This window comes from Oncorhynchus mykiss, chromosome 7, assembly GCF_013265735.2.
Source record: "Oncorhynchus mykiss isolate Arlee chromosome 7, USDA_OmykA_1.1, whole genome shotgun sequence".
Classification (NCBI taxonomy): Eukaryota; Metazoa; Chordata; class Actinopteri; order Salmoniformes; family Salmonidae; genus Oncorhynchus; species Oncorhynchus mykiss.
Window position 1 is genome coordinate 20772558 of NC_048571.1, and position 14651 is coordinate 20787208.

The window sequence follows — 14651 nt, forward strand, 5'->3', positions numbered from 1 at the left end:
ACAGCATTCCCTGTTCCCTGCCACTGCACACCACTACACAGCATGCCCTGTTCCCTGCCACTGCACACCGCTACACAGCATGCCCTGTTCCCTGCCACTGCACACCACTACACAGCATGCCCTGTTCCCTGCCACTGCACACCACTACACGGCATGTCATATTCACTGCCTCTCTCTGATCTCTCTCAACATGCAGTAGCTGCCTGCCAGGGGAAAGAACACACATATGAAGAGATAAAAAAATGAATTCTTGGCGTATTCAAACACGCCCACATCACTGCTCTTTGAATCACTCAATAGTTACAGACATCTCTGGTATGTGGATTTGCATAGGGTTGATTACATGGATTAAGCCTAGTAAGCAAGTTATTTTTAGTCCAAAAATAAACCAAATCTGTGTTCGGGAAACTAGACCCGAGTAGTAGTTTCAAGCGAGCCAGGATTCTGACAAACATGTTGATAGCTGCTGCACGATTGTACTTTTCCATGAATCAATTGTTTAACAACTTTAACTTCTGCGCCACGCACATCTTTTGGGAGGAGAGCTTAGCATGCAGCGGCTGTTCAAGACAAGTTTAAAGAAACAGACTATTCACAAGAATTAAATCTCCAGGGCCCTGGGAGTTTAATTGGGTCGTGGAAAAGCAGTTTCACACACAGAACGCAGGCAGATTTATTGTTCTTGGACACAAAACAAGTCAAGTGTATGAGAGGCCTGATCTGGTGTCAGCGTGTGTTCTCTGTCTATCCCACGTACAGTACTGAGCATCACATGACCTCCATGCAGACATTCCATCCATCCTTTTCTCCTCTTTGGTGAGTGTCAATGCATGTCTTTTCCAGGGTCCTCTGAGGACATAGAGTAGGCCTCTATATTCTACACTACTTGCATGCAGTAGAGAGATGTTGGTTCTAGTTCTGGTCCTGTAATCATAAAGCGTCTCAGAGAAGGAGTGCTGATCTAGGATCAGTTTCTTTATTTTAGATCACAATTCATCAGATTACATGGACAGTGGGGCCTGATCTTAGATCAGCATTCCTACTCTGTCCCCCTGTCCATATACACTTATTATTTTAGATCTAAAAAAGGCTAAACTGATCCTTCACCAGTTTTTATATTTGTGGTTGTGGTCACTCCTCGTCAGGGTCGGACAGCTCATAGCCCAGGCGGCTGGCGGATGGGAAGTGTGCCCAGAAGGTTCTGGACAGGTCTTCAATCTTCTCATAACCAGCGTACTCGCGCAGAGCCTCCACCCAGCCGAAGAAGTCAGAGGAGGTCAGAGCCCAGTTGGGCATGCTGCGCTTCTCACGCCCCAAATCTGCTGCTGGGAACCAATGAGAGCACAAGAAGAGAAGAGGACGTCAAAAGGGAACCAATCAGAGGCTGAGTGAATGATACTGCACTTCACTAAGACTGGTCACATGACACAACTTGACATGGAGTTATAGCCGTTTACTACATACATTATTTTCAGTATAATACACAATCAACACACAATCTGTATTCATTGATTATACATGTGTGTGACAGTGATAGAACCACTGTACGGAACCTTTGCTGAAGGGCAGTCTGCCTCACCAATGGGAAAATCTACTCTGCCAATTTTCCCACTTCCCAGCCTTCCTCCCTGCTACACCAACCATAGCAGCCTCGTTCATTTCTCTGTGTTCACCTCTCTGTCACCCCTTCACTACAACCTGAGCTTAAGCCGCATTCCTTTAACCAAAGTCAATATAATACCTTGTAAAAAAACGTCTCGTCTTCGAATTGAAACCAAATCCCCCGTTGAGCATCTCAGGCTTATGGTTGATTAAAGACCAGTCAGGGGCGAGTGGCGCCGGACATCCCCTAAGCCCAGAGACAGGCCTCTCACTGTGGGGTGGTGGGAGAGAGGGCCTGGTCCACGTTGGGAAAGCAGGCTGGGACAACAACACTCCACAGCTCCCAACTCAAACATAACACAACGGTGTGAGTGACTGTAGGAATATGATAAGGAACAACACCATGTAGTGTGGAGGCACCAAGGAAGTCTTCTCTCACATCTGTCCCTCTGACCTCTCTCACAGCTGTCCCTCTGACCTCTCTCACGTCTCTCCCTCTGACCTCTCTCACGTCTCTCCCTCTGACCTCTCTCACGTCTGTCCCTCTGACCTCCCTCACGTCTGTCCCTCTGACCTCTCTCACGTCTGTCCCTCTGACCTCCCTCACGTCTGTCCCTCTGACCTCCCTCACATCTGTCCCTCTGACCTCCCTCACATCTGTCCCTCTGACCTCCCTCACATCTGTCCCTCTGACCTCTCTCACATCTGTCCCTCTGACCTCTCTCACATCTGTCCCTCTGACCTCTCTCATGGTCTCTTGCTGTGTGTGTACATACACTGAATGCACAAGACATTAAGAACACCTTCCTAATATTGAGTTGCGCACCCCCACCCCATTCCTTTGCCCTCAGAACAGCCTCAATTCATCAAGGCAATGACTCTAGAAGGTGTTCCACAGGGATGCTTGGCCCATGTTGCCTCCAATGCTTCCCACAGTTGTGTCAAGTTGGCTGGATGTCCTTTGAGCGGTGAACCATTCTTAATACACACGGGAAACTGATGAGTGTGAAAAACAGCAGCGTGGCAGTTCTTGACCAACTGAAACCTGTGCACCTGGCACCTACTACCATACCCCGTTCAAAGCCACTTAAATATTTTGTCTGGCGCATTCACCCTCTGAATGGCACACATACACAATACATCCATGTCTCAATGGTCTCAAGGCTTAAAAATCCTTCTTTAACTTGTCTCATCCCCTTCATCTACACTGATTGAAGTGGATTTAACAAGTAACATCGATAAGGGATCATAGCTTTCACCTGGAATCAGTTGGTCAGTCTGTCATGGAAAGAGCAGGTGTTCCTAATGTTTTGTCCACTCAGTGTATGTCTTCAAGCTATAGTTGCACAACTCAAAATATTGAATCAACATCTCTAGGGCTGGTTTGATTGAATCCAACCCCATCTTGGTAACCCCTGGTTACCCAGTCTCCCACACTCACCTTTGCCTTCTTCTCCTGCTGTTTCCTCAGCCCCTGAGTTCGAGGGAGAAAAGACAGGAATTATTCAGACCGAAGGCACCATATGGGTCTTCATGGTGACTCACACAGCCCTGTTGATGGGTGACTTGATACAAAACAGAGATAGTGAATAAGTCTAACTGAGGAGTGCTTTTTTTTTTATTAATCTCTGTCTATCAACTCTCTCTCCCTCCTTGTCTCTATCTCTGACATTGCCCAACATGCTGGGCAGGCAGCAGCAGATTAGCAGACGGGGGTGTTGCGGACAGAGAGAGGGAGACAGAGGCAGTGGGGTGTAAGACAGGGGATGAAGAGGATATGGAGCGGCTGACTGCTAAGTGCCATGTGCTGCGCCTGGCCCTGGACTGCTCTGACATTCAGACATTCACAGCCTTTATTAAATCTCCTCAGAGGATAGGAAGGTCGCGGCAGATCAAAGAAGAAGGTAAAGCCCAGTGGAGAGAAACAGACCTGGGTTCAAACACTATTTGAATACATTTCAACATGGTTTATCTGGGCTTAATTGAGCTTGCCTGGCACAGTAGAACCAATAGAATAGTCTGAAAAATACAAACCCTGCCCATCTGGCACTCCAGGCAGACCGAAGCAAACGCTAAACGTGTTAGAAAAATCTTGAATAGTATTTGGACCCAGGTCTGGGAAGATACATAGGGGAGGGGAAAGATAAACGCTCAGCTTGGTCAACAGAGACTAGAGAGAGCTAAGCAAGGTAGGCACACAGTGTAATACTTCTACCGTCTCAATGAAAACAAAAGAGGGAGAAAGCAAAAGAAGGGAATGAACTGCGACTGGTCTATTCTGACCCACAACCAGACGCTTTTCATCAAAACAACGTCATTTCCACTCAATCAAATATCTTGGAGGGATGTTGTGACAAAAGATCTATGTCTCTGAATAGCCAATACTGCACATGCATTGTGTTGGCAAGCAGGAAGAAGCGCTGCTCAATTAAATATACAGTATTGTGGTGTGCTGTTGAAGAAATGGTACCAACTGTCCTCATACCAATATAAAGAACACACGTATATCATGGGAGGGCATCCGTTTCATTTGAAAGAAAAACCTTCAAAACTTTCTCCTCACATTCCACAGTAAAATCCAAGTTGACAGACAAAATGTGCGGCTATAAACAATGTAAAGAGACATGTTGAGGACTAAACTTCACAGCGGATGCAGTGAGACAGAACCCAGTAAAAACACTATAATCAATACCGTTCTTTTATCTGCTGCTGTTGACTGTACCGGCTGTTGAAATGTCAGAGTAGTTTGTCAGAAGGTTACATTCCTAGTGAACTAATGGACAAGATTCCCTCCAGGGAAACAAATTGACTGACTGTCCGGCTGCATCTCCGAGGTAATTAGTTCCAGTTGACGGTTTCCGAGAGATGCTCCAGACTGCGGTAAGAGACAACAGCGGGCCAATAACAGTCTCCTTCAGATGTAACATTCAACATCTCAATCGTGGAGGATTCCTCTCTCCATCTCCTCTTATCCATCTACAGCACACGGAGCCGAGAACCCAGGAGAGAGCTAGTGAACTTTTCTCCGTTCTTTCACACCAGGCCCACAGAGATATTGGAGAGATGAATTGAAGAGAGGAGGCCACCACCACTTCAGACTTGAGTTTTATCCAAGTACACATCACAATCCAATACTACCCTTATGCGCAAAATAGGTTAAAATGACACTGAAGAGATTTTGGATTGGGTGCCTTCCATTATCACTGAAAATGAAAATGGCACAGGCTCGGAGGCTCTCCGCTCTGTAGAGGGCTAACAGGCTGACTTACCTATTAGAGAGAGGAGACCCAGCAGGACGACCCAGAGCAGCATTGAGACACAAAGACGAGGCATGGTTTTGCACTGTGGTAGGCCGCACAAAGACAGAAACACAACCACAAACTGTGAGAAATTGTCACAGCTTTTACCGCCGCATGGTTTTGCTTGTTCTGTAACATCTTAAGGTTTCTCTCGGGGAGAGGAGTTGTGTCAGAGGACAAAGAAGGTTTGAATCAAGTAAGAAGACTAAGAGCTACATATAACATTTGAAGGTACATTTCAGATTTTGTAGCAGGTGCAATGTTGGCACCCCCCCCCCCAGTAAACAGATAAAAAACACCCAAAACAAAATCAATAAACAATCTTCATTTACACTGATACAGGTACCTGGTGCTGGATCCGGGCTCTTGGTCCTCTTGCTCTGGGCGAGTGTGTGTGTGTGTGTGTAGCGTGTGTATGTCCAGATATACCCAGAACCTGGATGGGAGGACAGATACAGTTAACAGAGCTGTCCAGGATATGTTGGTCCTTCACACTTCAGATCCACATGCCATACCTTACATCCGAACCCACCGCCCTCTCTTTCCTACCCAGTCTCCACTTCTCACACCTGAGGCAGACATGTCAACGGACTGAAAGGCTTCCTTTGTGGACGAAGGGGAGAGGGGGGAGAGGGGGAGCAGGGGAATGTCAACACTCTCTTACCCCTCACCAACTAGGTCCGATGCAGACAAATTGTACCCGTCTAGATAACTTGCCATTGCTTATGCTCCCGAGCATGGCAATATTATGGCTGTGAAAATGTGTCCATTCATTTAATGAAACACAATCATCAATCATCCTTTCATGTACAGCAAAATGTTCGATCAATACCTGCACATCTTGATCTTGAAAGTGACAAAAGTTCATGACCTACATTGTTTTTGTAACCCCCATATTAAAATGTATGCAATTTGTGACGTTGGATAAAAGTGTCTGCTAAATGGCTAGATACATTATAATATTCTAAAAGACAAACTATACAAACCCTACATGGTCTTTCACATATTGTATCTGGGAGCCAAGGATTGTGTTCTCTCTTGGTTCCCCTTTATGTAGGTCTCCACTGCCTCAACCACAGACGACCACAACGGGGGCCTCAAATACAGTCCACATTTACCTCCGTTTGTCCCTGAGGAGCTGTACAGGAGCATTACGCCTCGGCAACACCTGTACTGGATCTGGCTAGCTAAACTCAGCAAAAAAAGAAACGTCCCTTTTTCAGGACCCTGTCTTTCAAAGATAATTCGAAAAAATCAAAATAACTTCAGAGATCTTCATTGTAAAGGGTGGAACGGTCGTTAAGATCTTAACAGCTTACAGACGGTAGGCAATTAAGGTCAGAGTTATGAAAACTTAGGACACTAAAGAGGCCTTTCTACTGACTCTGAAACACACCAAAAGAAAGATGCCCAGAGTCCCTGCTCATCTGCGTGAACGTGCCTTAGTCATGCTGCAAGGAGGCATGAGGACTGCAGATGTAGCCAGGGCAATAAACTGCAATGTCCGTTCTGTGAGATGCCTAAGACAGCGCTGCAGGGAGACAGAACGTACAGCCCGTTGTCCTCGCAGTGGCAGACCACGTGTAACAACACATGCACAGGATCGGTACATCCGAACATCACACCTGCAGGACAGGTACAGGATGGCAACAACAACTGCCCGATTTACACTGGGAACGCACAATCCCTCCATCAGTGCTCAGACTGTCCGCAATAGGCTGAGAGAGGCTGGAATGAGGGCTTGTAGGCCTGTTGTAAGGCAGGTCCTCACCAGACATCACCGGCAACAAAGTCGCCTATGGGCACAAACCCACTGTCGCTAGACCAGACAGGACTGGCAAAAAGTGCTCTTCACTGACGAGTCGCGGTTTTGTCTCACCAGGTGTGATGGTCGGATTCGCGTTTATCGTTGAAGGAATGAGCATTACACCGAGGCCTACACTCTGGAGCAGGATCGATTTGGAGATGGAGGGTCCGTCATGGTCTGGGGCGGTGTGTAACAGCATCATCGGACTGAGCTTGTTGTCATTGCAGGCAATCTCAACGCCATGCGTTACAGGGAAGACATCCTCCTCCCTCAGGGAACCACAGTTCCCTTCCTGCAGGCTCATCCTGACACGACCCTCCAGCATGACAATGCCACCAGCCATACTGCTCGTTCTGTGCGTGATTTCCTGCAAGACAGGAATGCCAGTGTTCTGCTATGGCCAGTGAAGAGCCCGGATCTCATTCCCATTGAGCACGTCTGGTACCTGTTTCCTCCCAGAAATATCCGGGAACTTACAGGTGCCTTGATGGAAGAGTGGGGTAACATCTCACAGCAAGAACTGGCAAATCTGGTGCAGTCCATGACTCAATGCAGATGGCGGCCACACCAGATACTGACTGTTGCTTTTGATTTTGCCCCCCCCCCCCCCCCCTTTGTTCAGGGACACATTATTCAATTTCTGTTAGTCACATGTCTGTGGAACTTGTTCAGTTTATGTCTCAGTTATTGAATCTTGATATATTCATACAAATATTTACACATGTTAAGTTTGCTGAAAATAAATGCAGTTGACAGTGAGAGGACATTTATTTTTTTGCTGAGTTTATATCTACACTCATTTATCTCTCGGAAAGAGACAACGTGGCTACCATGGGTTAGTTTGTATGGTATCAGAAGCAGTGTCTGCTTCCCAAATGACATCCTACTACCTAAATAATCCACCACTTTTGACCAGGGCCCATAGGGTGCCATTTGAGAAAAACAATACACCCCCCCCCCCCCCCAGATCTCATGCCGTATCAGGATTAAGGAGACACATTCCAAACGATCTGGCAAGACGTAAAGGAAGCAAGCACTTTTGTGGTTACCGAAAGCTCTTGCATCAGGATGGGCCTTCAGGTCCTGAAATGATGAAATCCTACCTGCAGTAACATTGCCATCTGTTGGTGGAAGAGGGTAAATACAGAAACGCTATTTGAATGTTCAATCGTGTTCAATTAGAATACAATCTTTTAAAAAGGTGAAAGGGAATAAAATGACACACGGCAGACAAATGCAACCAGAAAACTTCTTTTGGAAAACCTTTTAATTGAACAAAAGTATTTCATTCCTCAGTCACCACACCGTCTTGGAGTACAGTACCTTTTAGCTGTATCTAAATTCATATAATATTCACCTTATTCTTCTTTTTAAATATACATACAGAGCTGAAAACAAGATTTAAATAACAGTGCTCAGTAACATTAAGACAGTTTTTCTTTTTTAAAAGCAGGAAACAAAATGTTGAACAGACTTTCACTGGCAAACAGACAACCCACAAAACGTTTTCTTATCGCTCTTGAATCTCCGTCCTCGGTCAGCGACGTTTTCACCCGGACGCTGAGGAGAGATTCGAAGAGAACGTTCGGGGGGAACATTTGAGCAGTAGGAGGGTGTGGCTGGTACACATCCACGGACATTCCACAATACACCTACAGAGGGCGTCCTTTCCTCATCTGGTTAATGCAGTGCCAGTTGTGGTGCCTTTCTTTCTGGTACAACAGTCTTTATGGAAACGTAATACTACTTTCTGCAAACGACGGGTCGCTCGATAACGACAGACAAAGCAACAACACCTACTGGAGACAAGCAAAAAGAGAAGAGCTGTTTCTCTACTCCCGTTTGTCCCGCCCCCCCCCCCAAAAAAAATCCAAAAGGTCTCCAGTGATAATGTGATGTCAATGTCAACACATTAAATATTCACGTTCATGGTGTATGTAGCTGTTGTGAAGGAACCATTGACTGTAAATCCCCATCCGTGCTCACTCCTAAAACCTAGGAGGCTCCGGCAGGGCTTTACTAGGAGGTGGAGTTGTCAGCCAAGGCCGAGAGCAGATGCTTACAGACGATGCCTTAGTGAAGGCGTTCTCTGGACACTTCTGGACAGGACTCCATGTCACTATTCTGACAGGAATCTGAGCTACGGTGGCCAACATGTTCCATTTGAGTCTCTCTCTGTGCTAACTGTTGTATTGAAGGGGCATGGGCAGAGCAGTGGATTTTGCTGTGCTCAGATCAGTCAGTGGCAAGTCCAGTAATAAGGCTTGTTGTTAGGCCAGGCCGAGCACCGGGGTCCGGATTGTGTGTGTGTGTGTGTGTGTGTGTGTGTGTGTGTGTGTGTGTGTGTGTGTGTGTGGTCACAGCAGCGGTTTGACCAGGTAGAGTTTGTCTCCATGTTCGCTGGTGAAGATCGGGGCTTTTTTGTAATGCTCCACCAGTTCGTCCATGCTGCTGAAGCGTCTCTGGCCGATACAGTAGACCCCCTCCGCCAGCGCAACCTTGAAGTGCTTGTTCTTTCCCATCGCCTTGAGGGACACGGAGAAATCACTGGGCTGGGAGAGAGAGAGAGAGCGAGAGATAAGAAATGGATGATTATTGCCACGGAGTTTCATTCTTAAGCCACTAGAGGGGGATATAAATCTACTGTAAAGTCCACCCATCCCACTGAATTAATGCAGTTTCCCTCAAGAAAGCTTTCCCAATAAAAACAGCTCAAAACACAGTATGATAAGGCTATTGTAAACCATAGAGTACATCATTATATACATAATCAGGAACACAAATCAACTGTTCTTCCCCCATTTCCACCAATCACAATTCTCTCTCGACCACTCACCGATGATTCGCTGTCTCTGACCAGGAAGTCTCCCTGACCTCCTCTCTCGTTGAGCGCACACTCTGCCTGATGCCTGGTCACTCCCCCATAGTACCAGTCCTTCCCGGCAAACTTTCCTACGCGGGCCGGCCCTGTGTAGTTGATCTGGGGCGAGTGGGGGCCCGAGCCCATCCCACCCCCGGGGGCCGGATCGTCGCTAAGTATAACCACATAGTTCTTTGGCACCAGGCCCACCTGTCCACGGGCGTTCCGACACCGCCACCACTCAGGGTCGTTCTCCGGTTTCTCCAGCACCTCCATCACTTCGCCCTTTTCAAAGTTTAGCTCCTCGTCTGTCACAGAGCTGAAAGGGTACAGCGTCTGGACAGTGTGGAGCGCCCTGGTGGTCCCGTTGATAACCCCTGCCGACCCTGCCCCCTGCCCTGGGTAACCTCCGCTTAGGTCCCCCGAGACGGCCTCCTCCTCTCCCTCCTCCAGGACATAGTTAGAGGGGAACCAACCTACCCGACCTTCAGAACTCCCTCGCCACCAGCCGTCGCTACACTTCTCCATGACAATGACCCTTGACCCCTTCACCAGTGTCAGCTCGTCTTCCCGCTCCGCCGCGTAGGCGAACTTGACCAGGGCTGAGATGCTGAGGTCGTAGATACGCTCGGCGCTGCTACCTCCGCCACCATTGGACGGGTACTCTGCGTCCGTGCTGGGCGTTGGCGAGGCATCGCGGGCACTCGTCTTCCTCTTCGTCTTCCCCAGGCCTTAGAGAGGGAGAGAGAGAAATAACTATTTATACCACAAATTGAAGATCTCAGCAGTAGTTCCACAACAGAGCAGAATAACATAGTAAAAAGTCTCCCTTCGACATATTAGGTTAAAAGTCCTGAGGCTAGAGTGTAGTACATCTAGAGAAAATGGCTCCAAACAGAAAGCCCTACGTGGTCATTGAGATTGAGCAGGCAGCTACGCTACTCAAAAAACAGCCTGCAACTGAAGTGCAGCAGCAAGCTGAGTTAATTAGCTCCTAGTACTGCTGGTAGAGGACGGTCCGGGGTTAGGAGGTCACCACCTCTCTCTGAGGCTACAGCCAAGGAGGCAAACACTTCAGAGTTAAGGGGGAGAGAGGGGTTCTGGGTAATTAGTGCTGGAAGGAAACTGGAGGTAAGGCCAGAGGAGAGACAAGGGGGGTTCTGGGTATTGACAGGCGATGTTAATTCCTCTCAGGCAGCTAATGACCAGACCACTGTGCAGGAAGGTTGTTTAGGAGACAGGAAACGCAGATCGGATGACACTGAGGTGGTCGGAAGGGTGGACGTTGATTGCATCCAAAATGGCACCCTATTCCCTAAATAGTGCACTACTTCTGACCAGAGCCCTATGGGCCTCGGTCAAAACACAGGGCTCTGGTCAAAGGTATTGCAATATGTAGGGAATAGGGTACCATTTGGAATAGGGTGCCATTTGTTCGGTTGGCTCTCTTGCTGGAAAATATTAACCTTTAACCTCTTTTAATAACAACCCCCCAAACCGGTCCCCCACTGTAAACTACTCCCGGAAAATTAGACTACTCCTTTCACTTCAGACTCTCAATCCCTCTAACTCGCTCTCTGAACATTTACACATTTATTTAAGACAATATAGAGAATCACTAATGCAAGCAGAAGGAAGAGAATCCTTGCCATTTAAAGCCTAGTGTCGGAGAGAATTAACCTCAACCCTCTCAGCCAGGTAGGGGAGCACTCCGAAAGGTCACAAACAACCCCTTTCCTCCATCTCCCCCATCTCTTCCTCCACTCCCCATCTCATGCATGAAACAACGAGGCTTTCTGACCTTCTGTGTTCTTGACGCTTAACTGGCCTTCTGCTCTGACGGAGCACGCAGCCAACCAAGGAGGGTCTTTGTTGTGAGTGAACAGCAACACTCCGTTCTTAGCAGACATACAAGAGCACGCAAACCTGGAGATGAGATGGGCTGCACGCACACAGAGACATACACTTGTATTGAAATGTGGAACTCATCTCACAATTACAAACACACCTGCTCACGGGAAGCATCACATAGCTTACACATGACCAGTTACACGCAACACAGATAACATGATGACACAAAGCCGGTGGGACCAGAAAAACATGATTAAATCATAGACCTCCTCCCGGGTCTCCTGTAATAGTACTACCCTCATGGAAAAGAGGAGTCGATGTAAATGACGAGATCTCCTCTCTGCCCAGAAAGTTACCATTCACACGGTCTGCAAGCGCTAGAATGTTAAAATACATGTCACTCACTAAATACGGTTTGCCTGCAACTATTGTCATTTACTGCCGTTACGCCCGGTATGTACTTCCAAAGAACTAAATAAACATTTCAATGTATTGTTTTGGTCCGGAAGAGGATCCTTTGCCCAGATACTGGTTCAATCATAGGCTAGCCTAGATCATCATACTGAGAAACACACACACACACACAAACACACACACACACACACAGCATGGAGACGAACAGCATAACGGACCAACTGAGTCAAATAAGACCCACAACAAACAGAATAATACACCCTCAGAGTTGAAATGACGAGAAGACAGCCCTCGTCTCCATGAATCAGCCTCCATCATGACACAGCAAGGCCAGTGGCAGCGTCACAGGGAAAACTGGGGTAAGAAGCTGCTTCCGTTTCAGTGACCTTGAGAGGTGGGAGGGGAGGGGGGGGGGTGAAATACCATCACTTAGCCCCTGTCACAACTATCCCCCATCAACAGGCCATTCCACCCCTCACACAACAATCTGTGAGGAGGAGGCACAGTCACTATTTATAGCTTTCACAGAAATAAAGGAAATAGCTAACATTCGCTTTACATACTGGAGCGTACTGGGCTGTTGTTTTACATGGTAGGGCCGATGGCATTTCAAGGGTTGTAGATCAAGTGGCAGGCAGGGAGATTGGCATTTACACACACATGCTTGTCTATGAACACACACAACTTTTCTAAGCGATGACACACCTTCCTTCCTTAGCAAACTGACATCTGATCCATGACTTTCATGCTCATTCCTCTGCAGCATGCAACAACAAACAAGGTACTCTGTGTTGCGCTCACACACCACAACAGTAACGACACACTAAATCACAGTCGCCCCCACTAAGCAACACAGTGACAGTGACAATACTAATTAGACAACAACAAGCGCTAATTGGAACCTGAAAGATTTTTTTTTTAATTAAGTAGGCATAAATCGTGAGGAAATGCCTTGAGAGCCTAAAGCACAATTGTAAAGCACAATTGGCCCAGCGTCGTCCGGGTTAGGGGAGGGTTGGCCGGGGGGAGGGGCTTTACTATGCTCATCGTGCTCTAGCGACTCCTTGTGGCGGGCTGGGTGCCTGCACGCTGACCTCGGTTGTCAGGTGAACGATGTTTCCTCCGATACATTGGTGCGGCTGGCTTCTGGGTTAAGCGGGCGGGTTAAGGAACGCGGCGGTTTGGTGGGTCTTGTTTCGGAGGACGCATGACTCGACCTTCGCCTCCCGAGCCAGTTGGAGTTGCAGCGATGAGAAAAGATTGAAATTGGGGGTAAAATACAAAAAAATAAAGAGTGGGCCCACACCAAGTCATCCATTCAACTGGGCCCAATCCAAGTCATCCATTCAACTGGGCCCAATCCAAGTCATCCATTCAACTGGGCCCACACCAAGTCATCCATTCTACTGGGCCCACACCAAGTCATCCATTCAACTGGGCCCAATCCAAGTCATCCATTCAACTGGGCCCAATCCAAGTCATCCATTCAACTGGGCCCACACCAAGTCATCCATTCTACTGGGCCCACACCAAGTCATCCATTCAACTGGGCCCAATCCAAGTCATCCATTCAACTGGGCCCACACCAAGTCATCCATTCAACTGGGCCCAATCCAAGTCATCCATTCAACTGGGCCCACACCAAGTCATCCATTCAACTGGGCCCATACCAAGTCATCCATTCAACTGGGCCCAATCCAAGTCATCCATTCTACTAGGCCCACACCAAGTCATCCATTCAACTGGGCCCACACCAAGTCATCCATTCAACTGGGCCCAATCCAAGTCATCCATTCAACTGGGCCCACACCAAGTCATCCATTCAACTGGGCCCACACCAAGTCATCCATTCAACTGGGCCCAATCCAAGTCATCCATTCAACTGGGCCCACACCAAGTCATCCATTCAACTGGGCCCACACCAAGTCATCCATTCAATTGAGCCTTCACCAAGCCATCAATTCCACCAGGCCCAAGGCGAGTCACAGTGTGGACCCATACAGCTGACTCATGGATGCTTAACCATACGCTCTTAATTTACGCTGATTAAGGAGAACAGGCCAGGGACAACCCCATCCAGCTCGCTGCAGGGAAGCAATGTGGAGGACCTGGGGACAACTGTTCAATGCAGCACAATGGTGATTGCAGAGTAACACTAATCATGTATGGCTACTGCAGTGGTACTGGGGGAGTGAGAAAAGAAAGTCATTTGATGAGAAGTGAATGCCAAGCTATTCAGTATCAATCCCAGATATAGGCCCATTTCATGGGCTGATGAATGGAACAGGCCGTGCTTAGTCAGAATGTTCTCTTTGGAATATAAAGCTGATGGTCTCTAATAATAGATAATGGCATGGTGGGCGGTGGACCAATTAAGTAGCAGTGTGATCCACAAGAAGAATGTGAGCCCAGGTGGCACTTGGTGTCCATGAAAGCAGCGATGCTCTCTTCCGCTCTCTCCCGGTCTGTCTCGCTCTTTTCACTCGCTCCCTCTTCTCTCTCCTACCTCCTCTCTCTCCTCCAACGATGTCTCTCTCTCCCTCCCTCTTCCCACTCTGTCTCTCTCTCCCCCTCCTTCCTCTCTCTCCTGATGAGACACTTCACTTAAGGTGTGGTATGAGACCAATGAATCACTCGCCAACAACTTTCGCTTTATTCAATTTTCATTAAGCTGATTTTCTTCTCCGTGCCTCGGTCTGAAATTGAATTCCAGCACAAGGAGGATATACTGTAAACGAATACCTAGGCTATTTCTACCTATATCTACCCCACAATCACTGATGAATAACAGAGTAAGATGATTATCTGAGGTTTGACG

The 14651-nt window shown here is 47.7% G+C and overlaps 2 protein-coding genes across 8 annotated transcripts in view; both read right to left on the bottom strand.

The window, feature by feature from the left end:
- Positions 1–596: 596 nt before the first annotated feature.
- otos2 (otospiralin 2) lies at positions 597–5496 on the bottom strand. 4 transcript variants are annotated; one of them, XM_021608745.2, is made up of 4 exons: positions 5248–5496; positions 4872–4944; positions 3044–3076; positions 597–1322 (listed from the first exon to the last, which is right to left on the bottom strand). In XM_021608745.2, exons 2-4 carry the CDS (start codon positions 4933–4935, stop codon positions 1132–1134), a joined length of 288 nt encoding a protein of 95 aa, XP_021464420.1. In that variant the 5' UTR covers positions 4936–4944; positions 5248–5496; the 3' UTR covers positions 597–1131. The 4 variants fall into 4 exon arrangements, with proteins under 4 accessions (XP_021464420.1, XP_021464421.1, XP_021464417.1 ...); XM_021608746.2 differs by having other exon boundaries at positions 5234–5389; XM_021608742.2 differs by having other exon boundaries at positions 600–1325; positions 5248–5436.
- Positions 5497–7966: 2470 nt separating this feature from the next.
- Positions 7967–14651, bottom strand: part of LOC110527469 (cytoplasmic protein NCK2) — a 56832-nt gene continuing 50147 nt past the window's right edge. For 3 of the 4 annotated variants that reach the window (XM_021608749.2, XM_021608747.2, XM_021608750.2), the window contains 2 exons: positions 9545–10299; positions 7967–9260 (listed from right to left, as the gene is read on the bottom strand). In XM_021608749.2, the coding sequence (XP_021464424.1) occupies positions 9066–9260; positions 9545–10299 (950 nt within the window). In that variant the 3' untranslated portion in view covers positions 7967–9065. Of the gene's footprint in view, positions 9261–9544; positions 10300–11369; positions 14634–14651 lie in introns of those variants that run through there. The other variant, XM_021608751.2, reaches the window with a different exon arrangement.

Excerpts from the sequence above, each read along its gene's own strand:
- otos2 (XM_021608742.2), bottom strand. The coding sequence starts at position 4,935 with ATGCCTCGTCTTTGTGTCTCAATGCTGCTCTGGGTCGTCCTGCTGGGT. Across the intron at positions 3,077-4,871 it reads GGGTCTCCTCTCTCTAATAG|GGGCTGAGGAAACAGCAGGA; the intron begins GTAAGTCAGCCT and ends CCTCGAACTCAG. Across the intron at positions 1,326-3,043 it reads AGCAGGAGAAGAAGGCAAAG|CAGCAGATTTGGGGCGTGAG; the intron begins GTGAGTGTGGGA and ends ATTGGTTCCCAG.